The 23,684-nt window shown below is 50.2% G+C and overlaps 1 protein-coding gene across 7 annotated transcripts in view; it reads right to left on the bottom strand.

Annotated features, from left to right (window-relative positions):
• The window catches only part of NPRL3 (NPR3 like, GATOR1 complex subunit), a 66,187-nt gene that overhangs the window by 33,333 nt on the left and 9,170 nt on the right, over positions 1 to 23,684 (bottom strand). For 4 of the 7 annotated variants that reach the window (XR_008650945.2, XM_055243079.2, XM_055243078.2 and 1 more), the window contains exons 2-5: positions 22,646 to 22,715; positions 7,641 to 7,770; positions 5,974 to 6,048; positions 1,097 to 1,250 (exon numbers count right to left, since the gene is read on the bottom strand). Coding sequence is in view for 6 of the 7 variants with exons in the window: in XM_055243079.2 (XP_055099054.1) it covers positions 1,097 to 1,250; positions 5,974 to 6,048; positions 7,641 to 7,770; positions 22,646 to 22,715 (429 nt within the window). In the remaining variant the exon portion in view is untranslated. Of the gene's footprint in view, positions 1 to 1,096; positions 1,251 to 5,973; positions 6,049 to 7,640; positions 7,771 to 11,999; positions 12,039 to 22,645; positions 22,716 to 23,684 lie in introns of all 7 variants that reach the window. The other 3 variants (XM_055243081.2, XM_063617026.1, XM_055243083.2) reach the window with 3 other exon arrangements.

Raw genomic sequence — 23,684 nt, 5'->3', positions numbered from 1 at the left:
CAATCTCAGCTCACTGCAACCTCCACCTCCCAGGGCTCAGGTGATTCTCCCACCTAAGCATCCCGAGTAGCTGGAACTACGGGCACATATGAGCATGCCCGGCTAATTTCTGGGTTTTTTTGGTAGAGGCAGATTTCACCACGTTGCCTACACTGATCCTGAATTCCTGAGCTCAAGGAGTCTACCCTCCTCGGCCTCCCTAAATGCTGGGATTACAGGCATGAGCCACCGCACCCAGCCACAAGTAAATTTGTACTGAAAATGCACCTGAGTCAGAGAGGCTGTTCTTTTATTATTGCTCATTCATGTCAATAACTAATTTTACTTATTGCTACAACAACTAGGTCTGACTTTAGTTTTGTTCCTAATTCTCTCTTTTGTTATAGAAAATGGAGTCGGAGAGTTTGTTACAGGTGTCTCTTTATGTTTTGAAATGTTTACAGTGGGCCAAAAAACACACAATGGTCTGTCTACAAAAATTATTTTTAATAATTGGTTAGTTGATAACCCAGTTAGGTCCTCCTTCAATCTGGCTGAAAGCAAAGAACTGGAAACTGTCTACCTCACCAGCTGGATATTTCCAACGCCCTCTCCTGCCCCAGGGAGTAAATAGTTTCTTCAACATGTCCAACAGGACCAGGGCTAGGCAGAGCTGCCTCACCTATGTGAACGGTGATCATGCAGCAGTGTGTGGGAATAAAGAACATTTCTGGTCGGGAAATCTATTTCAACACATCCATCCAGGAAAATTCACCTATAAATGTGCCCCTTGGGAGTCTTCCTGTGCCCCCCAGGCACAATCAGCCCAGTGTGAAGATCATGTAACTTCTCTGAGCCTTAGTTTCCACATCTCCAAAATGGGGAAGATCATGGACCCTGCCTTGCGAAGCTGTTGTGAGGACTTCATTTTCAATGCCCAGCTCACCAAAAGCCGATGCTTGCAAACTCCTGATTGCTCTGCTGGTGTTGGGATGGGTGAGGCCCCGCCAACATCTGCACCATTAACACTGAATGACAGCCCCTCCACAGAGGTCTGCGCTGCAGAGAGGCCACGAGCCAGCCCAGACCCATGCCCATCACGCCCTGCTGCACTCACCATCAGCCATGGCGGACACCTCATCCTGGAGTGCCAGGATCAGCTTAGCCTCCCGGGTGAGGTACTGGCAGCGGCGCTCCTCATGCTGCAGCACGGTGGCAATACGACGGGACAGGTTATGCAGACAGTTTATCACTGACGGGTCTGCGTTGGCCTGCAGGAGACAGACCATACACAGACTCAAACGTGTGCACAGGGACACAGCTGGACACAGTTTAAATGGAGCTAATACATGTACACAGCAAAAACTCAAACCATGAAAGAAAGCGTCTCTACTCCTTTCCCCCAGGCTCCTTTGCAGAGGCCACTGCTGCTCATTTCCTGAGTCCCCTCCAGGGCCCATCCATAGAAATGTTGGCTGTCAGCCCCCATGCTCTATTCTTGGGAGTGGCTGCCTGAATAGTAACAGAGATGGCTCTGGAAATGCCTGGGTGCCCTAAGGGGGCACTATTGTTCTTAAGAAAGAACAATGGTGCCTCCCTCACCAAGGACAAGGACTGAACAGAAGAAATTAGTGAGCCATGTTAACAAACTAATAACAGACCCTGCCCTGAGCAAAGACCCTGGTAGTGTCTGTGGTCACCACTGTACTGCTGACTACTGGTAGGCAGAACCAGTCTACAATATGTAAGAATTCAGTCACAACAGGCCACATTACTACAGGGATGCACGGTACAAAAACAGAGGCACCAGGCCAATTGTTCACTGAACACTTTTGGTCCTGAAGGATAAGAAGCTCTTCCCAGCAGAAGCAACACTGGTTAACAAGAAAACCAGCAGGCTCCAGGCCCATATCTCTGCCCAAGCGCTCCTTCTGCAACCACGATGACTGGGTCAAAGGACAGTGCAGGAGGCTCTCAAGAACAAGAGGGGCCTTCGACCCTCTGGAACCTATCAGGGACCACAGTTAGCCAGGCAAACACATCTGCCCAAGCCAAGGGCGGAGGCATGCAGCTGTGGGGATCTGTGACAACACTTGAGGGAGCAGATAACTGGGCCAACCATGACTCAGTGCTTCTGGAGGCCAACAGGACTGCTGAATCATCCTGTGGGGGTGGAGGTGGGACAAGGGAAAGCGGTGAATGGTACTGCTGATTACCACCTCTGGTGCTGCCTCCCCCTCCTGTTTATCTGAGAGGGAAGGCCATGCCCAAAGTGTTCACAGCCAGGCTTCAGGGGCAAAGCCTGACCCAGACGGTAAATACGTTCTTCACCTGGAGCTGAAGAAATTCTCTATATTCTCATCAGATCCCATGTTCACAAACAGAACTCACACCTGGATGGACTTACAACAAGGCAGCATCCCTTGCCAGAGAAAGGACCGACTTGCCCCCATGCTGTGCCCACCCCTGGGCAGCAGACCTGCTCCTCAATGTCAAGGGCATCCCCTCAACAGTGTCCTTGGAACCAGAGGGCTGACATATGGGGTATATACAACTGCCTCAAAACAAAATACCCATTTAGAAGAAGAACTGTGTACAAATACTTCCATGAGCAAAGCAAGGAGGAGGAGAATGATCCTGGATGTGTGATTATTCAGCTGAGGCACCACAGTGTCCATGAGCTGGATGTCCAGGGCCCGTATGCTTGACCTTTCCAGACATACAAGGTGGCGCAGTCCCCAGTGACGCTCAGTGACCTGCACTCACGGGGTGTCCCAGCATGTCCGGTTTGCAAAGGCCTGACATGGAGTGAGGGACATGCTGAGAAAGTTAACACCTAGGGTGTGCCAGCACTAATGGGAACTCTTAGAAACATCGTATTTTCACCATACACGACATAAACTGGCATGAAGTTTAAGGCATCACCCATGAGACTTCCTCATCCCCCAAACTTGTACCCAAATAGAACCAAGCCTTCAGAGTTAACTTCTAGTTTATAGGAAATATGGGGACAGAGAGCAAGTCTGACTGCACAATGAGATTAATCCAAATGTGGAACATTTGATGGAACAAAGGGAGGGGAGACCTCTGGATTGACAGAGACATAAAGACACCACATGCACTAGCTGGGCTGGGTTTGCATCCTGGTTCAGACAGTCCAGCTGTGAAAAGGCTTTAGCAATCAGGAAAAGCTTCAATGGACCAGGTACTAGGTGATGCCAACTTATCACAGTAAATTTTTTCAGATGTACAAAGGGTATCGTGGCCGAAAATTAAGTGCCCATATTTTATACAGGTATCTTCTGAAGTATGTAGGGATGAACAGACATAAGGTCTGGGACTTGCCTTGAAATAGACAAAGGGAAAGAAATATATGGAGCCAGGGTTTAAAGGCACCTGAGACAGGCATATAAGGTTTGTCAGTCTGCTCTCTCTAGTTCAGGGTTTAAAATTTTTCAAAGTAAAAAAAAAAAAAAAAAAAAAAGTGTATTTCTTTTTTTTTTTTTCTGATAAGGTCTCACTCTGTTGCCCAAGCTGGAGTGCAGCGGCATGATCACTGCTCACTGCCACCTTGACCTTCCAGGCTCAGGTGATCCTCCCACCTCAGCCTCCCAGGTAGCTGGGACTACAGGCGCACATCAACATGCCTGGCTAATTTTTGTATTTTTTTTTTTTTTTTTTTTTTTTGAGACGGAGTCTCGCTCTGTCGCCCAGGCTGGAGGGCAGTGGCGCAATCTCGGCTCACTGCAAGCTCCGCCTCCCGGGTTCACGCCATTCTCCTGCCTCAGCCTCTCTGAGTAGCTGGGACTACAGGCACCCGCCACCACGCCCGGCTAATTTTTTTTTTGTATTTTTAGTAGAGACGAGGTTTCACCGTGGTCTCAATCTCCTGACCTCGTGATCCGCCCGCCTCGGCCTCCCAAAGTGCTGGGATTACAAGCGTGAGCCACCGCGCCCGGCCAATTTTTGTATTTTTTATAGAGATGGGGTTTCGCTATGTCGCCCAGGCTGGTGTCAAACTCCTGGGCTCAAGTGATCCACCCACCTTGGCCTCCCGAAGTGCTAGGAATACAGGAGTGAGCCACTGTGCCTGGACAAAAGTGTATATTTTAAAAAGAAAGAATATGTATTTAAAATGACAAAAGTGTATATTTTAAAAAGAAAGACTTATCCACCCAAAAAATACAAACTCTTTACATTATCAAAATTTCTCCTACTCGTAAATATCATGGCCAGCTGAAGTCCTAGACTATCTTGTTTCCTGTTGCTTTTTTTTTTTTGAGATGGAGTTTCGCTCTTGTTGCCCAGACTGGAGTGCAATGGTGCGATCTCGGCTCACTGCAACCTCCGCCTTCCGGATTCAAGCGATTCTTCTGCCTCAGCCTCCTGAGTAGCTGCGATTACAGGCAGGCATCCACCACCACACCTGGCTAATTTTGTATTTTTCAGCAGAGAAGGGGTATCTCCATGCTGGTCAGGCTGGTCTCAAACTCCTGATCTCAGGTGATCCGCCCGCTTCGGCCTCCCGAAGCGCTGGGATTACAGGCGTGAGCCATTGTGCTCAGCTCCGGTTGCTTTTACCTGTCCGTAATCAATCCATACTTCTCCAGGTTCTGGTCTGATCTCCATTTCTCACCCTCAATGGCAAGAGGATGGGCCAGTGTATAATAATCACCACATTGCTTAATCATTCCCCAACTACTAGACACTATGATTATCTCCAGTTTAATTATTGTTATAAAACTCTTTATTCTTGCTGAGAACAAACCTGGGGAAAATCTTTACGCAGTTGTAAAACTTGCTTGTTTTCTTCATAATACTCCTAAGAGTGGGACTGCTAGATCTAAAGGCATCATATGCTCTGCTGTCAAACACTGTTCCCCAGAGATGAGGGCCTGCCTACAGCATCCTGGGTGGGGCTGTGGCTGCTTTTCATCAACTGTCCCATAGGGGTTATCGGTGTTGACAGGTGGACAACATTCATCATGGATTTTGTTTATTCATTTGCTGTTTTTTTACTTAATTCATTTTTCTTTGTGGCTCTTTATATTATGTAATTATGTAACAAATACAAAGATGCTATGAAAATGCAAATACTGCGAAAGTGTATCAAGCAGAAAGTGAAGAACTTCTCCCAGAACCCTATACCCCAGGAGCCATTAACAAATCATTTTGTTTTAATTTGTAGTTCCTTATTTATCAATAAGGCAGGCCGGCCTTAAAAATTAAGCTCCAGCTGGGCATAGTGGCTCACACCTGGAATCCCAGCACTTTGGGCGGCCAAGGAGGGAAGATCATTTGAGCCCAGGAGTTCAAGATCAGCTGGGGCAATAAGGTGAAAACTCATCTCTACAAAAAATACAAAAATTAGCAGGGCACAGTGGCTCACGCCTGTAATCCCAGCAGTCTGGGAGGCCAAGGTGGGTGGATCACCTGAGGTCACGAGTTCAAGACCAGCCTGGCCAACATGGCAAGACCCCCATCTCTACTAAAAATAGAAAAATTAGCTGGGCGTGGTGGTGCACGCCTGTAATCCCAGCTACTCGGGAGGCTGAGGCAGGAGACTCACTTGAGCTTGGGAGGCAGGGGTTGCATTGAGCCAAGATTGCGCTACCGCACTCCAGCCTGGGTGACACAGCGAGATTCCATCTCAGAAAAAAAAAAAAAAAAAGAGAGAGAATAACTGCTAATGGGTATGGGGTTTCTTTCTGGGGTGGTGGAAGTGTTCTAGATCTAGATAGTGGTGATGGTTATACAACATGAATGTACCAGATGCCACTGAAGCATAGACTTCAAAATGACAAATAGTGTTACGTGTATTTTACCAAAACAAAAAGGGGTAAACAATGAAGTGCAGTCTGCCTGCACCCCAGGAGGGGCCAGCACCATGCCCACTGCAGTCCAAGCTCCGAGTCAATGACATGCTCGTTGGAAAAAAGAGCTGCTTCTCCCCGGCCCCACTCCCTGATCTTAACCATTTATATAAACACTCACCCTCAGTGCAAACACCACATTAAAAAGAATCATAGTAGGTGTTTCCCTCTTCGGGGAAGGATCTGTTTTGGAGACCTGTAAAAGATGCATAATTCTAATTAATTGAGACGACTTTCTAAGGAAAGCTGTTTAGAGCTATTCTACTTCAGGCATGGCAAAAGTCCCCAGAATACAGCACCAAGGTCTCGGAAAAGCAATGAATGCCTTTGCTCTGGAGGCGTGCCCACTGCATGGACAAAGTCACAACTGTGACAAGAGTGGGAAGGTCAGTGCTCTGACCCCCCCACCCCCCCGCTAACAGAAGTGAGCTGACAATGCCCACAGGGGACAAGATGGAGAGGGGCATAAATGGGTGGAGGACCCAGACCCACACCCTCACTGCTGTCCCATGTCCGCCTGCATCCACCCAGGTTGTATCTGCTAAGTATGACGCATACTCAGAACAACTGGGGGACAGGACGATGTTCAGGGACAGCCAAGCCCTGAGCAGGGCCCAGGTGAGGCAGGCCAGCAAGTCCTAATCTCTGTGCTCCGGGTTCTGGCATCCAGCCAGCTTCACAAGGAGCAGGGCACTCAAGGGAAGCATTCCAAGGGGCACGAGGGAACTCTTCAAAGCCAACTACATGTTCTGCCACCAGGGGGAGTTGGGGCCCCAGGCTGCCCTGGCACCCATCCCCTACCCCTGACTGCCACTCCTGCCTACATGGTGTGACCGTGGGCAGGCTGCCAACTCTTCCCTTCATTGCCTACAGGTATGGGACTGTGCCCCAGCTGTAGGGGCTGTGATGAGAAGGGAGGGTGCGGTACAGGGGGCCAAGCTCATCAACCGCCCCAAAAACTCCTTTCACAGAGGTTCACGAATAACACCACAGAACCTCCCAGAATTGCTGGATCTGTATAAATGTAGCTAAATCCTATGTTACTGTGTTCAACCCTTCAGAATCTGAGTAATGCTGTCACTGATCCTGCCTGTATGCAGAGAGCTGACTGGCAGGCTCTGGTGTACAAGTTCCCTTCATCCTGCTACCAAGGTGAATTCCTCAGTGCTATGACACCTATTCATCAGAGAACATATAGAGAGGGTTTAGCAGAAAAATAAGTGCTAAATAATACTAATATTAGCTACTAGAGTGTCTTGTAATAAATAAGAGGAAATCCTTGCACCACATTGTAGAAAATTCGAGGCTTTGACAGATGCTAGTTAACTCATTATCCTGGCCTCCCCTGGAAACAGACATCCTATATATGAAGGGGAGGGCCACAGTCAGTACAGACCTAGAATGCAGACTGTAAAAGCTAGGGACAGGGACTGAAGCACCTGTCTTCAGGGGCAAGAACACCTGTCTCTTTTTCACTGGACTCTCTGGGTTTATGAAGACGCACAGTTCATAGCAAGTGTCTAATCAGGTCTCCTGTCCAGTAGTTACCTTCACCAGAGCTGGTGTCAGCCTCAGTTCTGAGCCCCCCAGAGCCAGAATGGACAGGCCTGCCGGCCCAGGGAGAGCCACATCTGCCCAGAGGGTCTGTGCGTGCCCAGGGGAGCGGCACCTGCCCAGGGAGAGCCACACCTACCCAGAGGGTCTGTACCTCCCCAGGGAGAGTCCCACCTGCCCAGGGAGAGCCACACCTCCCCAGGGAGAGTCCCACCTGCCCAGGGAGAGCCATACCTGCCCCAGAGCATGCTGCAGCAGTGTTGGGTGCCCAACAAATCGCACGTTATCAATCTTCAGTTCAAATTTTTGGCCACACATTTCAGACTTGGTTGCCAAAATTGTTGCCAGAATAACATCTGAAAACCTTAAAATTTAAGAGAGGTAGAATAAAAATAAGTTAACAAAGTACCACAGCACCATGCCCTGCTGGCCCCAGAGCAGAAGGGTCTCAGTAAACTGCACCTTCATGGAGTTGCTCTGCCCCGACTGCTGATGGAAGCTACTAACAGTTGCCCTTCTGTAGCAATCCCAGAGGTTATGGATGTACGATCACCAGAATTACAAGGTAAAAGGCATGAGAAGCACAGACTGAAGGCACATGCTGTCATTTTTTGGCATGCTCTATTAAATTCAGGAGAGAAACAGTTGCAGTTTGCTTTCAAAGGGAGGATCAGCTGGAGCTGGCACTGCCCTGCGGAGCTGCTCTTTAAGGTTCACAGGCAGAGGGGCCTCTCCCAACTACACTCAGGTTTGCTGTGCTGCACCTTCAACTCCCAGGACCCAGGCCCTTCACCCACAGAGCCACGTGGAGGGCAAGGGGACAGCACAGGGACGTGTGCAGAGCGCTGACTTCCTTCCTCATAGCATGGCTGCCCATCCATTCCCTTATCCCGAACACTTAAACTTTCCGGTTTTTATCAGGCAAGAAACTTTGTGCAACATGTGCAAGCCCACTGTGATCACAGCTATTTCCAAATGGCAGAAATACCGGGTTACACAGGACTGGGTGCCATGGAGAAGGGGGAGCAGCTGTGGTGTGGGAGGGAGGGCAGCCCTTTTCCCCTTTTCCCCTTTTCAAGGTTGTCTGTGCCCTTACGTCTCCTTACTGGCAATGCTGATGCCTCCTGCCTGGGGAGATCTGGATAAGGGAGTGTCACCTGCAGGGGTGCTGTGGGTGGTGCTGACTCTTATCTCACAGCCCAGGGCTCTGAGGGCCTCCGCTCCAGAAACACAAATGTACTACCTCTGATCTGGACCCAGAAGAGAGAGAAGTCCCATGCATACCTCTCCACCCAGGAAAAATAAATCTAATATCTAGGTCAGGAGGGTACACTCTCTTGGAGAAAGCAGCTCTAGCCTCCCCAGGGCCATACTCTGTCCCAGAGCAGGGAGACCCCTAAGGTCCTAGAAGAGACCACTGAGGACAGACATTCTAGTGTGCAACCCTGGTCATGCTTCTTCCCTGGAGGCCCTCTTGGCGAAGGGGTGGGAGAGACTAACATAACTCCTCCATGTTGTGATGAAAAAGGAAGGTCTGCTTTGAACTGCACTGTAGCTCAGCTCTGTAACAGCAAATGGCAAGTAGCTACAGGATTCTTTCCAAGTCTATCATGGGCTGTGGGGCCCACGCTGTTTTCCAGCCTTCCTCCTGAACTGGCACGACCCTCTAACCATCCGAAGTCACCCTAGGCCCACAAACAAACCACATACGAGGGTTTGGTCAAACCTGTTTGTGCCATTTGGAAATAGCCTCTCAACCCAGTCAGGTTGCAGTTGGACCTTCTGAAATCAATCTTGTTAGAGATATCCTGGGAAATGCAGGACCGACAGCCAAGTCCTCAGCAGCAACCCACTGCAGGTCTCTCCTGCAGAGATGGAGGGTTCCAGTGCCTTACATCACAGGCATAAAATGCTTTCTTCAAAAACCCTAAATGGCTCACTCTGCCCTATAACTCCCATCTGTGGGACATGGTAATGTTGAAGGAGGGTTTGAGGTATTAAAACGCCACCAAACACTTCTGCTCTAGCAACTGACCCAGGGCCAACACTTCACATCCTATCTAAACAGTGCCCCTCCACTCTGCCACCCAGTGACTCAGAGGACACAGAGATAACAGAAAAATAACCACCACCACTCCAGAAAGGTCCCTTGCTCTGACAGCCCAAAATCCCCACTAAAAACTGCTGCTCTGTCAAAAAGAGTCACAGCCATGTCTCAGCCTCAGCCCTCAGGCACCAGTCCAGGGACCAAATTTAGTTTGGTTGTGAGATGGTCCCTGGGATTTTCAGAGGCAAGCAGTGGTAGCCCAGTTCACATTTATAAATACCTGAACTTCAAGGCACCCTCACAACAGCCAAATAAAAGGCTCTTTCCCTGCGAGAGGCCAGGGTCAGCAGAGACAGCCAACTGGAAATCTGTGAGCTGAAGTAAAAAGTCACATTGGGCCAGGCGTGGTGGCTCACGCCTGTAATCCTAGCACTTTGGGAGGCTGAAGCGGGTGGATCACCTGAGGTCAGGAGTTCGAGACTAGCATGGCCAACATGATGAAACCCCGTCTCTACTAAAAATACAAAAATTAGCCGGGCGCAGTGAAGCCTGTAGTCCCAGCTAGTCGGGAGGCTGAGGCAGGAGAATCGCTTGAACCTGGGCAGCAGAGGTTGCAGTGAGCAGAGATCGTGCCACTGCGCTCCAGCCTGGGTGACAGAGTGAAACTCCATCTCAAAAAAAAAAAAAAAGTCACATTGACTTAGTGGCTGTTCATGGAGCCCTCTAAGGCAGCCAGCAGGGTGGCAGTTAGCCATTCTGTTTATCTGAGCAAATCTGGCCCACAGAGAAATCTACTCCCCACACCTTAATATTATACACATATAATGACAAAACACTTTTTTTTTTTTTTTGAGACAAAGTCTTGGTCTTGTCCCCCAGGCTGGAGTGCAATGGTGTAATCTCAGCTCACTGCAACCTCCCCCTCCCGAGTTCAAGCAATTCTCCTGCCTCAGCCTCCCGAGTAGCTGGGATTACAGGCACCCACCACCACGCCCAGCTAATTTTTGTATTTTTAGTAGAGACGGGGTTTCACCATGTTGGTCAGGCTGGTCTCGAACTCCTGACCTCAGGTGATCTGCCCGCCTCGGCCTCCCAAAGTGCTGGGATGACAGGCGTGAGCCACCACACCCGGCCCCATGACAAAACAATTGAGTGGCTTTTTTTTTCCCTTGAGACGGGGTCTTGCTCTGTCGCCCAGGCTGGAGTGTAATGGCACAATCTCGGCTCACTGAAACCTCTGCCTCCTGGATTCAAGCGATTCTCCTGCCTCAGCCTCCCAAATAGCTGGGATTACAGGTGCGCGCCACCACGCCCAGCTAATTTTTGATATTTTTTAGTAGAGACGGGGTTTCACCACGTTGGCCGGGCTGGTCTTGACCTCCTGACCTCGTGATCTGCCCGCCTCGGCCTCCCAAAGTGCTGGGATTACAGGCATGAGCCACTGCACCCCCCAAAGTGCTGGGATTACAGGCATGAGCCACTGCACCCATCTGGCTTTATACTTTATATAGTGTGTCTGGTAATGTAATAGGCATAAAGACAGTTATATTCATGAGATTGGGGGTGGGGCAAAACTTATAAACAGCAAACTGAACCATAAACTAGTGTTGTTTTGTTTTATTGGCTTCCAACATTTATAAAAATCCTTTTCCCTCATTTTGATGGTGAAAGGCCTAATAAATGTACTGCAGCACAATAAAACATCTGTTACAAAAACTGAAGATTCCTGGAATAACTTGGAAATTCAAGAAAAACATGTTTAGGAAGATGAACCAGCCCAGCCAGAAAACAGGCCAGGACCTTCCACCACTGCCGAGCTCTTCTGGAGTAGGGCTTGCTCTCTAGCTTGGGCAAAAAAAAAGGGATGGAAAGATATCCTGGAGGGGAACTCAACTCTGCTCCCCCCACCCATCTCCTTGCTGGAAGCTCACAGACGCTGTGTGTACCTCCGAGGCCCAGAGGAGACGCACCGTTAAGGGGAATGGAAGAGTCGCACTTCATCCATGCCCTCCTGGACAAGCACCATATCAATTCCATGAGAACATTTCTGTCTCTATTAAGCACACTCAATAGCATCTAAGCCTGAGCATCACACTTAATGCCCAACCCTTGGGAGAGGCCCCCACAAAACCCCTCAAAAAATAAAAACAAGGAGCAACAGTCACAGGTCTCTCTAGGGCGGCAGTGGACTAGGGAGATGACAGAGTCCACTCCTGCTTGCCCACCACCCCCACAGGACTACTTGTGCCTACCTGGAGGAAGAGGAGGTTTGTGTGACATGCCTGGTCCCAGAAGTCTCCCTGGTGCCAGCCAGCCATGCCTTGGCCCCTCAGGTAATGTGAAATAGCTAAATGACTGGGTGGAGAAAAAGCGAGGGTGGTGGGAAGTCTGGGCATTCGTGGGGGAACTGGGGCAGTGAGGTCTACGCCTGTGTGCCTCATCAGTCACTCTTCAACATGGAGGGAAATCAGGAATTAAGCACAATTACAAGAAGAGAAGGCAGCCGGAATCAAGACAGAAAGACGGTGGAGAGGTCTTGGTCTTACCCTGCAACCAATTGCTCATCGGTTGGAGGACATGGCTCGCTGAAATGGGAACAGGAGCATCAAGACCAAACAAAAATATATCGCTTTTTTAAAAACCATGAAAAGTTACAAGGCTATTTTATAAAAACTGCACGAAAGTCTAGCAGAAGTACCACCACTAAGCATTAACTGTTGAGCATCGCGACTAAGCAACTTACCAGACAAGAAACAGGATCACACACACCCCACGCTGAGAAACAGATCACACACACCCCACGCTGAGAAACAGGGTCACACACTCCCCACACTGAGAAACAGGATCACACACTCCCCACGCTGAGAAACAGGGTCACACACTCCCCACGCTGAGAAACAGGGTCACACACTCCCCACGCTGAGAAACAGATCACACACACCCCACGCTGAGAAACAGATCACACACACCCCACGCTGAGAAACAGGATCACACACTCCCCACGCTGAGAAACAGATCACACACTCCCCACGCTGAGAAACAGATCACACACTCCCCACGCTGAGAAACAGATCACACACTCCCCACGCTGACAAACAGGATCACACACTCCCCACGCTGAGAAACAGGGTCACACACTCCCCACGCTGAGAAACAGATCACACACTCCCCACGCTGAGAAACAGATCACACACACCCCACGCTGAGAAACAGGGTCACACATTCCCCACGCTGAGAAACAGATCACACACACCCCACGCTGAGAAACAGATCACACACACCCCACGCTGAGAAACAGGGTCACACACACCCCACACTGAGAAACAGATCACACACACCCCACGCTGAGAAACAGGGTCACACACACCCCACGCTGAGAAACAGGGTCACACACTCCCCACGCTGAGAAACAGGATCACACACTCCCCACGCTGAGAAACAGGGTCACACACTCCCCACGCTGAGAAACAGGTCACACACTCCCCACGCTGAGAAACAGATCACACACACCCCACGCTGAGAAACAGATCACACACACCCCACGCTGAGAAACAGGATCACACACTCCCCACGCTGAGAAACAGATCACACACTCCCCACGCTGAGAAACAGATCACACACTCCCCACGCTGAGAAACAGATCACACACTCCCCACGCTGAGAAACAGGATCACACACTCCCCACGCTGAGAAACAGGGTCACACACTCCCCACGCTGAGAAACAGATCACACACTCCCCACGCTGAGAAACAGATCACACACACCCCACGCTGAGAAACAGGGTCACACACTCCCCACGCTGAGAAACAGATCACACACACCCCACGCTGAGAAACAGATCACACACACCCCACGCTGAGAAACAGGGTCACACACACCCCACACTGAGAAACAGATCACACACACCCCACGCTGAGAAACAGGGTCACACACACCCCACGCTGAGAAACAGGGTCACACACTCCCCACGCTGAGAAACAGGGTCACACACTCCCCACGCTGAGAAACAGGGTCACACACTCCCCACGCTGAGAAACAGATCACACACACCCCACGCTGAGAAACAGATCACACACACCCCACGCTGAGAAACAGGATCACACACTCCCCACGCTGAGAAACAGGGTCACACACTCCCCACGCTGAGAAACAGGGTCACACACACCCCACGCTGAGAAACAGGGTCACACACTCCCCACACTGAGAAACAGGATCACACACTCCCCACGCTGAGAAACAGATCACACACACCCCACGCTGAGAAACAGGGTCACACACTCCCCACGCTGAGAAACAGGGTCACACACTCCCCACGCTGAGAAACAGGGTCACACACTCCCCACGCTGAGAAACAGATCACACACACCCCACGCTGAGAAACAGATCACACACACCCCACGCTGAGAAACAGGATCACACACTCCCCACGCTGAGAAACAGGGTCACACACTCCCCACGCTGAGAAACAGGGTCACACACACCCCACGCTGAGAAACAGGGTCACACACTCCCCACACTGAGAAACAGGATCACACACTCCCCACGCTGAGAAACAGATCACACACACCCCACGCTGAGAAACAGGGTCACACACTCCCCACGCTGAGAAACAGGGTCACACACTCCCCACGCTGAGAAACAGGATCACACACTCCCCACGCTGAGAAACAGGGTCACACACTCCCCACGCTGAGAAACAGGGTCACACACTCCCCACGCTGAGAAACAGATCACACACACCCCACGCTGAGAAACAGGGTCACACACTCCCCACACTGAGAAACAGGATCACACACTCCCCACGCTGAGAAACAGGGTCACACACTCCCCACGCTGAGAAACAGGGTCACACACTCCCCACGCTGAGAAACAGATCACACACACCCCACGCTGAGAAACAGATCACACACACCCCACGCTGAGAAACAGGATCACACACTCCCCACGCTGAGAAACAGATCACACACTCCCCACGCTGAGAAACAGATCACACACTCCCCACGCTGAGAAACAGATCACACACTCCCCACGCTGAGAAACAGGATCACACACTCCCCACGCTGAGAAACAGATCACACACTCCCCACGCTGAGAAACAGGGTCACACACTCCCCACGCTGAGAAACAGATCACACACTCCCCACGCTGAGAAACAGATCACACACACCCCACGCTGAGAAACAGGGTCACACACTCCCCACGCTGAGAAACAGATCACACACTCCCCACGCTGAGAAACAGATCACACACACCCCACGCTGAGAAACAGATCACACACACCCCACGCTGAGAAACAGGGTCACACACACCCCACGCCGAGAAACAGATCACACACACCCCACGCTGAGAAACAGGGTCACACACTCCCCACGCTGAGAAACAGGGTCACACACTCCCCACGCTGAGAAACAGGGTCACACACTCCCCACGCTGAGAAACAGATCACACACTCCCCACGCTGAGAAACAGATCACACACACCCCACACTGAGAAACAGGATCACACACTCCCCACGCTGAGAAACAGGGTCACACACTCCCCACGCTGAGAAACAGGGTCACACACACCCCACGCTGAGAAACAGGGTCACACACTCCCCACGCTGAGAAACAGGATCACACACTCCCCACGCTGAGAAACAGATCACACACACCCCACGCTGAGAAACAGGGTCACACACTCCCCACACTGAGAAACAGGATCACACACTCCCCACGCTGAGAAACAGATCACACACACCCCACGCTGAGAAACAGGGTCACACACTCCCCACGCTGAGAAACAGATCACACACACCCCACGCTGAGAAACAGGGTCACACACTCCCCACGCTGAGAAACAGATCACACACTCCCCACGCTGAGAAACAGGGTCACACACTCCCCACGCTGAGAAACAGGATCACACACTCCCCACGCTGAGAAACAGATCATACACACTCCACGCTGAGAAACAGGGTCACACACTCCCCACACTGAGAAACAGGATCACACACTCCCCACGCTGAGAAACAGATCACACACACCCCACGCTGAGAAACAGGGTCACACACTCCCCACGCTGAGAAACAGGATCACACACTCCCCACGCTGAGAAACAGGGTCACACACTCCCTACGCTGAGAAACAGGGTCACACACTCCCCACGCTGAGAAACAGGATCACACACTCCCCACGCTGAGAAACAGGATCACACACACCCCATGCTGAGAAACAGGGTCACACACTCCCCACGCTGAGAAACAGGGTCACACACTCCCCACGCTGAGAAACAGGGTCACACACTCCCCACGCTGAAAACAGATCACACACACCCCACGCTGAGAAACAGATCACACACTCCCCACGCTGAGAAACAGATCACACACTCCCCACGCTGAGAAACAGATCACACACTCCCCACGCTGAGAAACAGGGTCACACACACCCCACGCTGAGAAACAGGATCACACACTCCCCACGCTGAGAAACAGGGTCACACACTCCCCACGCTGAGAAACAGGGTCACACACTCCCCACGCTGAAAACAGATCACACACACCCCACGCTGAGAAACAGATCACACACACCCCACGCTGAGAAACAGGGTCACACACTCCCCACGCTGAGAAACAGGGTCACACACTCCCCACGCTGAGAAACAGGGTCACACACACCCCACGCTGAGAAACAGGGTCACACACTCCCCACGCTGAGAAACAGGGTCACACACTCCCCACGCTGAGAAACAGGGTCACACACTCCCCACGCTGAGAAACAGGATCACACACTCCCCACGCTGAGAAACAGGGTCACACACTCCCCACGCTGAGAAACAGGGTCACACACTTCCCACGCTCAACGCTTACCATGGGGTTTTCTCACTAAAGCTCAAATTCTCACACAGAAGTACAGGCTGGGCAGGAACGAAAGTCATTTTTCAGAAGTAAGCACAAGGCTGGCAGGCTGGGTCAGACCCAGCACCATATGTATTAGCTGGATGCCTGTGCAGAAGTATCTCATCTTTTCTTTTCTTTTCTTTTTTCCTTTTTTTTCTTCAAAAGAGACAGGGTCTCGCAATGTTACCCAGATTGGTGTCATACTCCTGGGGTCAAGCAATCCTCCCGCCTCGGCCTCCCAAAGTACTGGGATTACAGGCGTGAGCCACCGCACCCAGCCTAAAACTAATCTTTGTGGTAAAAGTTTTCCCATCTGAATGACGAGAAATCGCCTACAGAGGATCACATAAGACTCCCAGAGGCAAAAGCCTTCTGAAAACTATAGCGTGTCATATGAATTTCACCAGCTCCAATTCTTGAGATACTGTGACTGCCAGCACACCTGACTTCCCTAAGCCTCTGCCTGGAGCAATAAAGTGGTCATGGTGGATCCATATATATTTGTCAGGAAACATCTGGGCTTCTGCACTATCTGAGCTGAGATTTTTAGAAACAGTTTAGGAGTTTACTTTCTGGCTAGGCACAGTGGCTCTCTCCTGTAATCCTAGCACTTTGGGAGGCCGAGGTGGGTGGATCGCTTGAGGTCAGGAGTTCGAGACCAGCCTGGCCAACATGGCGAAACCCTGTCTCTACTCAAAAAGAAAAAATTAGCTGGGCATGGTGGTGGATGCCTGTAATCCCAGCTACTTGGGAGGCTGAGGCAGGAGAATCGCTTGAACCCCAGAGGTGAGGTTGCAGTGAGCCGAGATCACACCACTGCACTCCAGCCTTGGGCGACAGAGTGAAACTCCGTCTCAAAAAAAAAAACAAAAAACTTTATTTTCCTCTGCAAAGATTTGTGCTCTGGGACATACTGCTTTCCGTGTATTCTGGAAAGAGAAAGGAGACCTGAATCCAGGAGTGGAAACAGTGCGGGAGCTCTGCCAAAGATCCACAGAAGGGATCTCTTTCATCAGCAGCTGCCAAGCTCCTCAGGTTGCATAGTATGAAAGCATTAAGATGTTTCATGGACTTTCCCAAGATCACCCAAGAAGTCAGAATCCTGAAAGCTGGAGCCTGACTGTAAGCTCTATCTCCTACAACTAGACAAGTCACAATGCAACCCCTTTGCTCCAGAGGAAAAGGAGTAAGCACAGAGGGCTTCTGTGTCCGGCAATGCTCCATTTCCTGACAGGAGCATTTTACAGACTTGCGTCTGCCCCTCTGAGGGAGGCAGGGCCATCAGCTAACACTCAGAGACAAGGATGGTCATGGCCGGGCGCGGTGGCTCAGGCCTGTAATCCCAGCACCTTGGGAGGCCGAGGCGGGCAGATCACGAGGTCAGGAGATCGAGACCATCCTGGCTAACACGGTGAAACCCCATCTCTACTAAAAATATAAAAAATTAGCCAGGCGCGGTGGCAGGCACCTGTAGTCCCAGCTACTCGGGAGGCTGAGGCAGGAGAATGGCGTGAACCCAGGAGGTAGAGCTTCCAGTGAGCCGAGATAATGCCACTGCACTCTGGCCTGGGCGAAAGAGCGAGTCCGTCTCAAAAAAAAAAAGGATGGTCCTACGACATCCTGATCTGGGAGGAAGAGGTGAAGGCAACTCACCACCCTCAGGCATCTTACAGAATACAGTAGAACTAAGGCTCATTCTAATGAATGTGCCCAAGATCACACACTGTAGGCTGCAAAGCGAGAGTCAAACTTGGAACCCTGAACCTGCACTTCTCCCTGTACACTGCCCTGCAGCATGGATGCAATGGCTGGGCAGGGGGAAATGCCCAAGCCTGGGGACAAAAATGCCTACCCGCTTTCTTGTGTGTCAACCTCAGCTACAGAAAGGAGAGGTTATCTTTCTAACACATCAGTGTAGGGCTCTAAAAACACAAGCTAATAGAGGCAAACCTATCAAGAGAGGCCCTGGCAGAGCCTCATGTGTGCCTGGTGGGAAGACCTGTATGTTGTGAGCTAGAGAGTGCCTGCCTGGCCAAGGACCCCATCTGGCCTAGGCCCAAGTGCAGCCACAAGTTGGGTCCACTGCTACAAAAGTGGCCAAGCCTGAGGACAGTAGCAGTGCCACCTGATTCCCCAAGATGTCACCTGAGAATTAAAGGGTAGAGATGGTAGCTGGGTGAGGGGGCTCATGCCTGTAATTCCAGAACATTGGGAAGCCAAGGTGGGAGGATCACTTAAGCCCAGGAGTTCAATCACCTGAGGTCAGGGTTCTCCATGTTGGCCAAGCTGAGTTTGAGACCAGCCTGGTCAACGTGGAGAAACCCTCTCTTAAAAAAAAAAAAAAATTAGGCCAGGCGTGGTGGCTCACACCTGTAATCCCAGCACTTTGGGAGGCTGAGACAGGTGGATCACCTGAGGTCAGGAGTTCGAGACCAGCCTGACCAACATGGAGAAACCCCATCTCTACCAAAAATACAAAATTAGCCAGGCATGGTGGTGCATGCCTGTAATCCCAGCTACTTGGGAGGCTGAGGCAGGAGAATCGCTTGAACCTGGGAGGCAGAGGTTGCGGTGAGCTGAAATCGTGCCACTGCACCCCAGCCTGGGCAACAAGAATGAAACTATGTCTCAAAATAATAATAATAATAATAATAATAATATGATTTCAGAGCATTTTGAAAATGAAAGAAATCAATTCTTCTCTAAACCTCTAGCTCCCCATTCTCTGAGGTAGTGGCCTAAGCACTGCTCGCAGTTCCAAAGAAGGGAGCAGGAAGATGGTGTCCACACAGAGAGGGACATGCCCACGCCAGCCTTTCTGAGGGACACCAGGCTATCTCTCAGACCTGGCTTGATGGCTTCTGCCCCTACCAGTGGTGGGGAGACACGGCACATTTAAGCATGAGCACCATGGCCCCTAATACCCAGGGAACACTACATCTTTTCTGACTGTGGTTTCAAGTCTTAGAGATACTGGACAATATCCATTTTCTTTTCTCAAAATTGAATTATAGAAAAGGATTATAAAAAATAAGTAAGAGTTAACCTCTATACCCTGAATCATATCTTGTTTTTGAGAGAGGGTCTCACTCTGCCACCAAGTTGGAGTGCAGCAACGTGATCTTGGCTTGCTGAATCTCTGCCTCCCAGGCTCAAGCAATCCTCTCACCTCAGCCTCCTGAGTAGCTGAGACCACAGGCATGTGCCACCATGCCAGGCTAATTTTTTGTATTTTTGGTAGAGACAGGACTTCGTCATATTACCCATGCTGGTCTCGAACTCCTGAGCTCAAGCCATCTGCCCACCTCAGTCTCCCAAAGTGCTGGGATTATAGGCATGGGCCAATGCGCCCAGCCCTGAACCATATCTTGATGAAGCACCTCAAAAAACCAGCCCCCTCTCTAAGCCAGCACTGTTCAATTTTTTTTTTTTTTTTTTTTTTTTTTTGAGACAGGGTCTCACTTTGTCACTCAAGGCTCAGGCTGGAGTATAGCGGCATGATCTCGGCTTACTGCAAGCTCCATGTCCTGGGCTCAAGCAACCCTCTCCCTCAGCCTCCCCAGTGGCTGGGACTACAGGCACAGGTCACCAACCCAGCTAATTTTTCTATTTTTAGTAGAGATGGGGTTTCACCGTATTAGCCAGGATGAGTCTTGATCTCCTGACCTCATGATCCGCCCGCCTCGGCCTCCCAAAGGGCTGGGATTATAGGCGTGAGCCACTGCGCCTGGCTGCAAGCGAATTTTTTATTTTATTTCAGTTAATTTCCGTCTTCTTCTTCTTTTTTTTTTTTTTTTTTTTTGAGACACACTCTTGCTCTGTTGACCAAACTGGAGTGCAGTGGTGTGATCTCAGCTCATTGCAACCTCCACCTCCCAAGTTCAAGTGATTCTCCTGCCTCAGCCTCCGGAGTAGCTAGGATTACAGGCATGTGCCCCCATGCCTGACTAATTTTTGTATTTTTCGGAGAGGTAGGGCTTTGCCATGTTGGCCAGGCTGTCTCCTGACCTCAGGTGATCCACCTGCCTCGGCCTCCCAAAGTGCTTGGATTACAGGCATGAGCCACGACATGTGGCCTGTTTCAGTTAATTTCAATTTAAATGGCCACACTGGCCAGTGTTTGTAATAGTGAGCAGCATGACTGTGTCCTCACTTTTCTAAGGCAGGCCACGACCACTCACAAGTTACTGTGTAGCCTGTTAATACTGTTTCAGTCTGGTAAACTGAAGCTGTGGTTTCAGAAAGAAAAGCACTTTTGGGAACAACAAAGACACAGGGGCCAGGCGCAGTGGCTCACACCTGTAATCCCAGCACTTTGGGAGGCCGAGGCAGGTGGATCACGAGGCCAGGAGATTGAGACCATCCTGGCTAACACAGTGAAACCCCATCTCTACTAAAAATAGAAAAAATTAGCCAGGCGTGGTGGCAGGTGCCTGTAGTCCCAGCTACTCGGGAGGCTGATGCAGGAGAATGGCGCGAACCCGGGAGGCGGAGCTTGCAGTGAGCCGAGATTGCGCCACTGCACTCCAGCCTGGGCTACAGAGCGAGACTCCGTCTCAAAAAAAAAAAAAAAAAAACAATCAAAGACACAGAGAGTGGATTTGATGCACTTTCACTGCCTTGCTCCAGGAACATGTTCTGAGCGATGACAAGGCAGAGCAGGGGCTTGCGGGCCTACACGACAAAATAAAACAGGAGGGGAACTGAGCCCCTAAGGGTATTAATCCTATATCTGGAAAACATGGTTGGCAGGCAGTGAGATTTACAGATACATGATGTGCTAAAATTACTGAATGAAGCAATTCTTCAATAAAAGATTCTAGAGAGAAGTACACCCCTCCCACAGTTTTACCTCTTCATTATATTAAATATTAAATTAATTCCCTAGAAAATATCCTCATGGTCATGTCATTACAAGTCTGAAAATTAACTACAGGAATTAGGTACTGCCAGCCTTCCTTCTGAGGCTTCAGCAGCCTGGGTCTCACATCCACTGCAGCTTGGAGTAAGGATAACCTGGGTGGTGGCCAGCAGCCAGCACTGCTCTAAGCTGATCTGTGGCACAGATGGAGGGAGAACAAGAAATACCTATCCAGTGTGCAGGGGCAAAAGCATTCTATATGCCTGTGACAAACCAGAGTTTGTTCCACCACCACATTTACAGGGCAAGACAACCACAGGCCTCTACATCAAAATGACTGTCCAATGGGGTGTCCAGCAAGCCCCATCCCCCTTCCAAAGCCCACTCCACTCAGAGACAGTCATCAGTCATGCCAGAGGCCCCAACATCCTCCCAAATGATGATAAAAATCACACTCTTGGAACCACATGCCTGTGGTCAGGCATGGTGGCTTATGTACATAATCCCAAAAATTTGGGAGGCCAAGGAAGGAAAATCACTTGAGGCCAGCAGCTCAGGACCAGCTTGGGCAACAAAGCAAGACCCCATCTCTACAATCAATCAACAAAATTTTTTTAAAAAGACTTGCACATTGCCATGGCAGGTGTGGTGCTGCATTCTCAGAGAACTGCAGAGAAACAGCACTACCTCACTACACAGCAAAGGCCCAGCATAGGGACCTTAGCTATTCTTTCCCGGAACAGTGGAGGCCAAGTCCTCTACTCCACACAGGCCTTGTCTGTGTTTAAGGGAACCCAGGGCAGGTAACTCACAATCTTCCCTCCTTCACCTGGGCCTATGTTACCATTTACTATGCTTCAAAATGAACAGAAGGCAGAAGTGGTCATTTGTAAAGTTTCTACCCTGGTAGTGCCTCCCAGAGAGAGCAGGGAGCACAAACACAGGAAGGAACCGGATCCACCTTTCATCTGTGCCTAAAAGAACATCAAGGTTCACACCATCCCAGCTCTAAGTCCCAGTACCCATATCACCACCTGAGCCTGGACACCAAGAAGGGACTTGACCAGGCTGTGCTAAACCCAAGCACCTGCATTTGACCTCTCGGTACATGCTGAAGGAATTAGATCCAAAGACAAAAACATAGGGGTCTGCTTTCCTCTATGTTTCTTTCATAGGAGATAAACATCACACATGGACATGGCCTCATCTGTTCTCTGACCTGCTTTACCCACCAGACAAGCCTGAAGCTGGAACAGGTGCCCAAATTATTCAGCAAGCCCAAGATTGTCTATGCAGTCCTCCACTCTACACTACCTGAAAGCACCCACTAAACGGAAAAAAAAAAACACCAGACTTCTCAGGGAGAAAATATCTGGGCGAACAGGAGGGTGGGGCTTTGCCCAGGCCTGGGACCAGGACGAGCCCCACCCTGAAGTGACCACAAAGCCCTTACCTGGAATCACCATCCTGGTCATCAGCATGGTCGCCCGTGTTGTTAACAGCATATCTGCTACGTGGCTTATCTGAGTGAGGGCAAAAAGAGGGGAAGGGCTAAGAAAACAAGATCCTTCCACACACGGGAGAATTATGGAACTGTTAAAAGCCATGTTTTCCAAAACATGGTCTATCCATACCATGGAATATTACTCAGACATAAAAAGGAATGAACATGGGTGAACCTTGACAACATCATGCTGAATAAGCCAGAGACAAAAGACCAAATAGTGCACTTACAGTATATGAAATGTCTAGAACAAGCAAATGCATCAAGACAGAAAGTAGACTAGAGGTTAGCAGGGGCTGGGGGCAGGGGAAATGAAGAGTTTTTGGTCAGTGGTTACAAAGTTCCAGTTTGAGTGATGCAAAAGCTTTAGAAATAGATAGCGGTAATGGCTGCATACTATAATGAACGTAATTAATGCCACTTAATTATACACTTACAAATCATTAAAATGACAAATCTTATGTTATCTTCAAAAACAGTGACAATCCAGGCACGGTGGCTCACACCTGTAATCCCAACCCTTTAGGAGGCCAAGGTGGGTGGATCACCTGAGGTCAGGAGTTCTAGACCAGCCTGGCCAACATGGCAAACCCCCGTCTCTACTAAAAATACAAAAATTAGCCGGGCGTGGCTGAGCACGGTGGCTTGTGCCTGTAATCCCAGCATTTTGGGAGGCCGAGGCGGGCGGATCACGAAATCAGGAGATCGAGACCTGGCTAACATGGTGAAACCCCGTCTCTACTAAAAATACAAAAAATTAGCCGGGCATGGTGGCAGCACCTGTAGTCCCAGCTACTCGGGAGGCTGAGGCAGGAGAATGGAGTGAACTCAGGAGGTAGAGCTTGCAGTGAGCCGAGACTGCGCCACTGCACTCCAGCCTGGGAGACAGAGAGAGACTCCGTCTCAAAAAAAAAAAAAAAAAAAAAAATTAGCCGGGCATGGTGGTGGGCACCTGTAATACCAGCTACCCAGGAGGGTGAGGATTGTG

This window comes from Symphalangus syndactylus, chromosome 14 (assembly GCF_028878055.3).
Source record: "Symphalangus syndactylus isolate Jambi chromosome 14, NHGRI_mSymSyn1-v2.1_pri, whole genome shotgun sequence".
In the NCBI taxonomy this organism is placed as follows: domain Eukaryota; kingdom Metazoa; phylum Chordata; class Mammalia; order Primates; family Hylobatidae; genus Symphalangus; species Symphalangus syndactylus.
The sequence above is the reverse complement of the archived record's forward strand: the minus strand, read 5'-3'. Positions and strand labels throughout refer to the sequence as shown.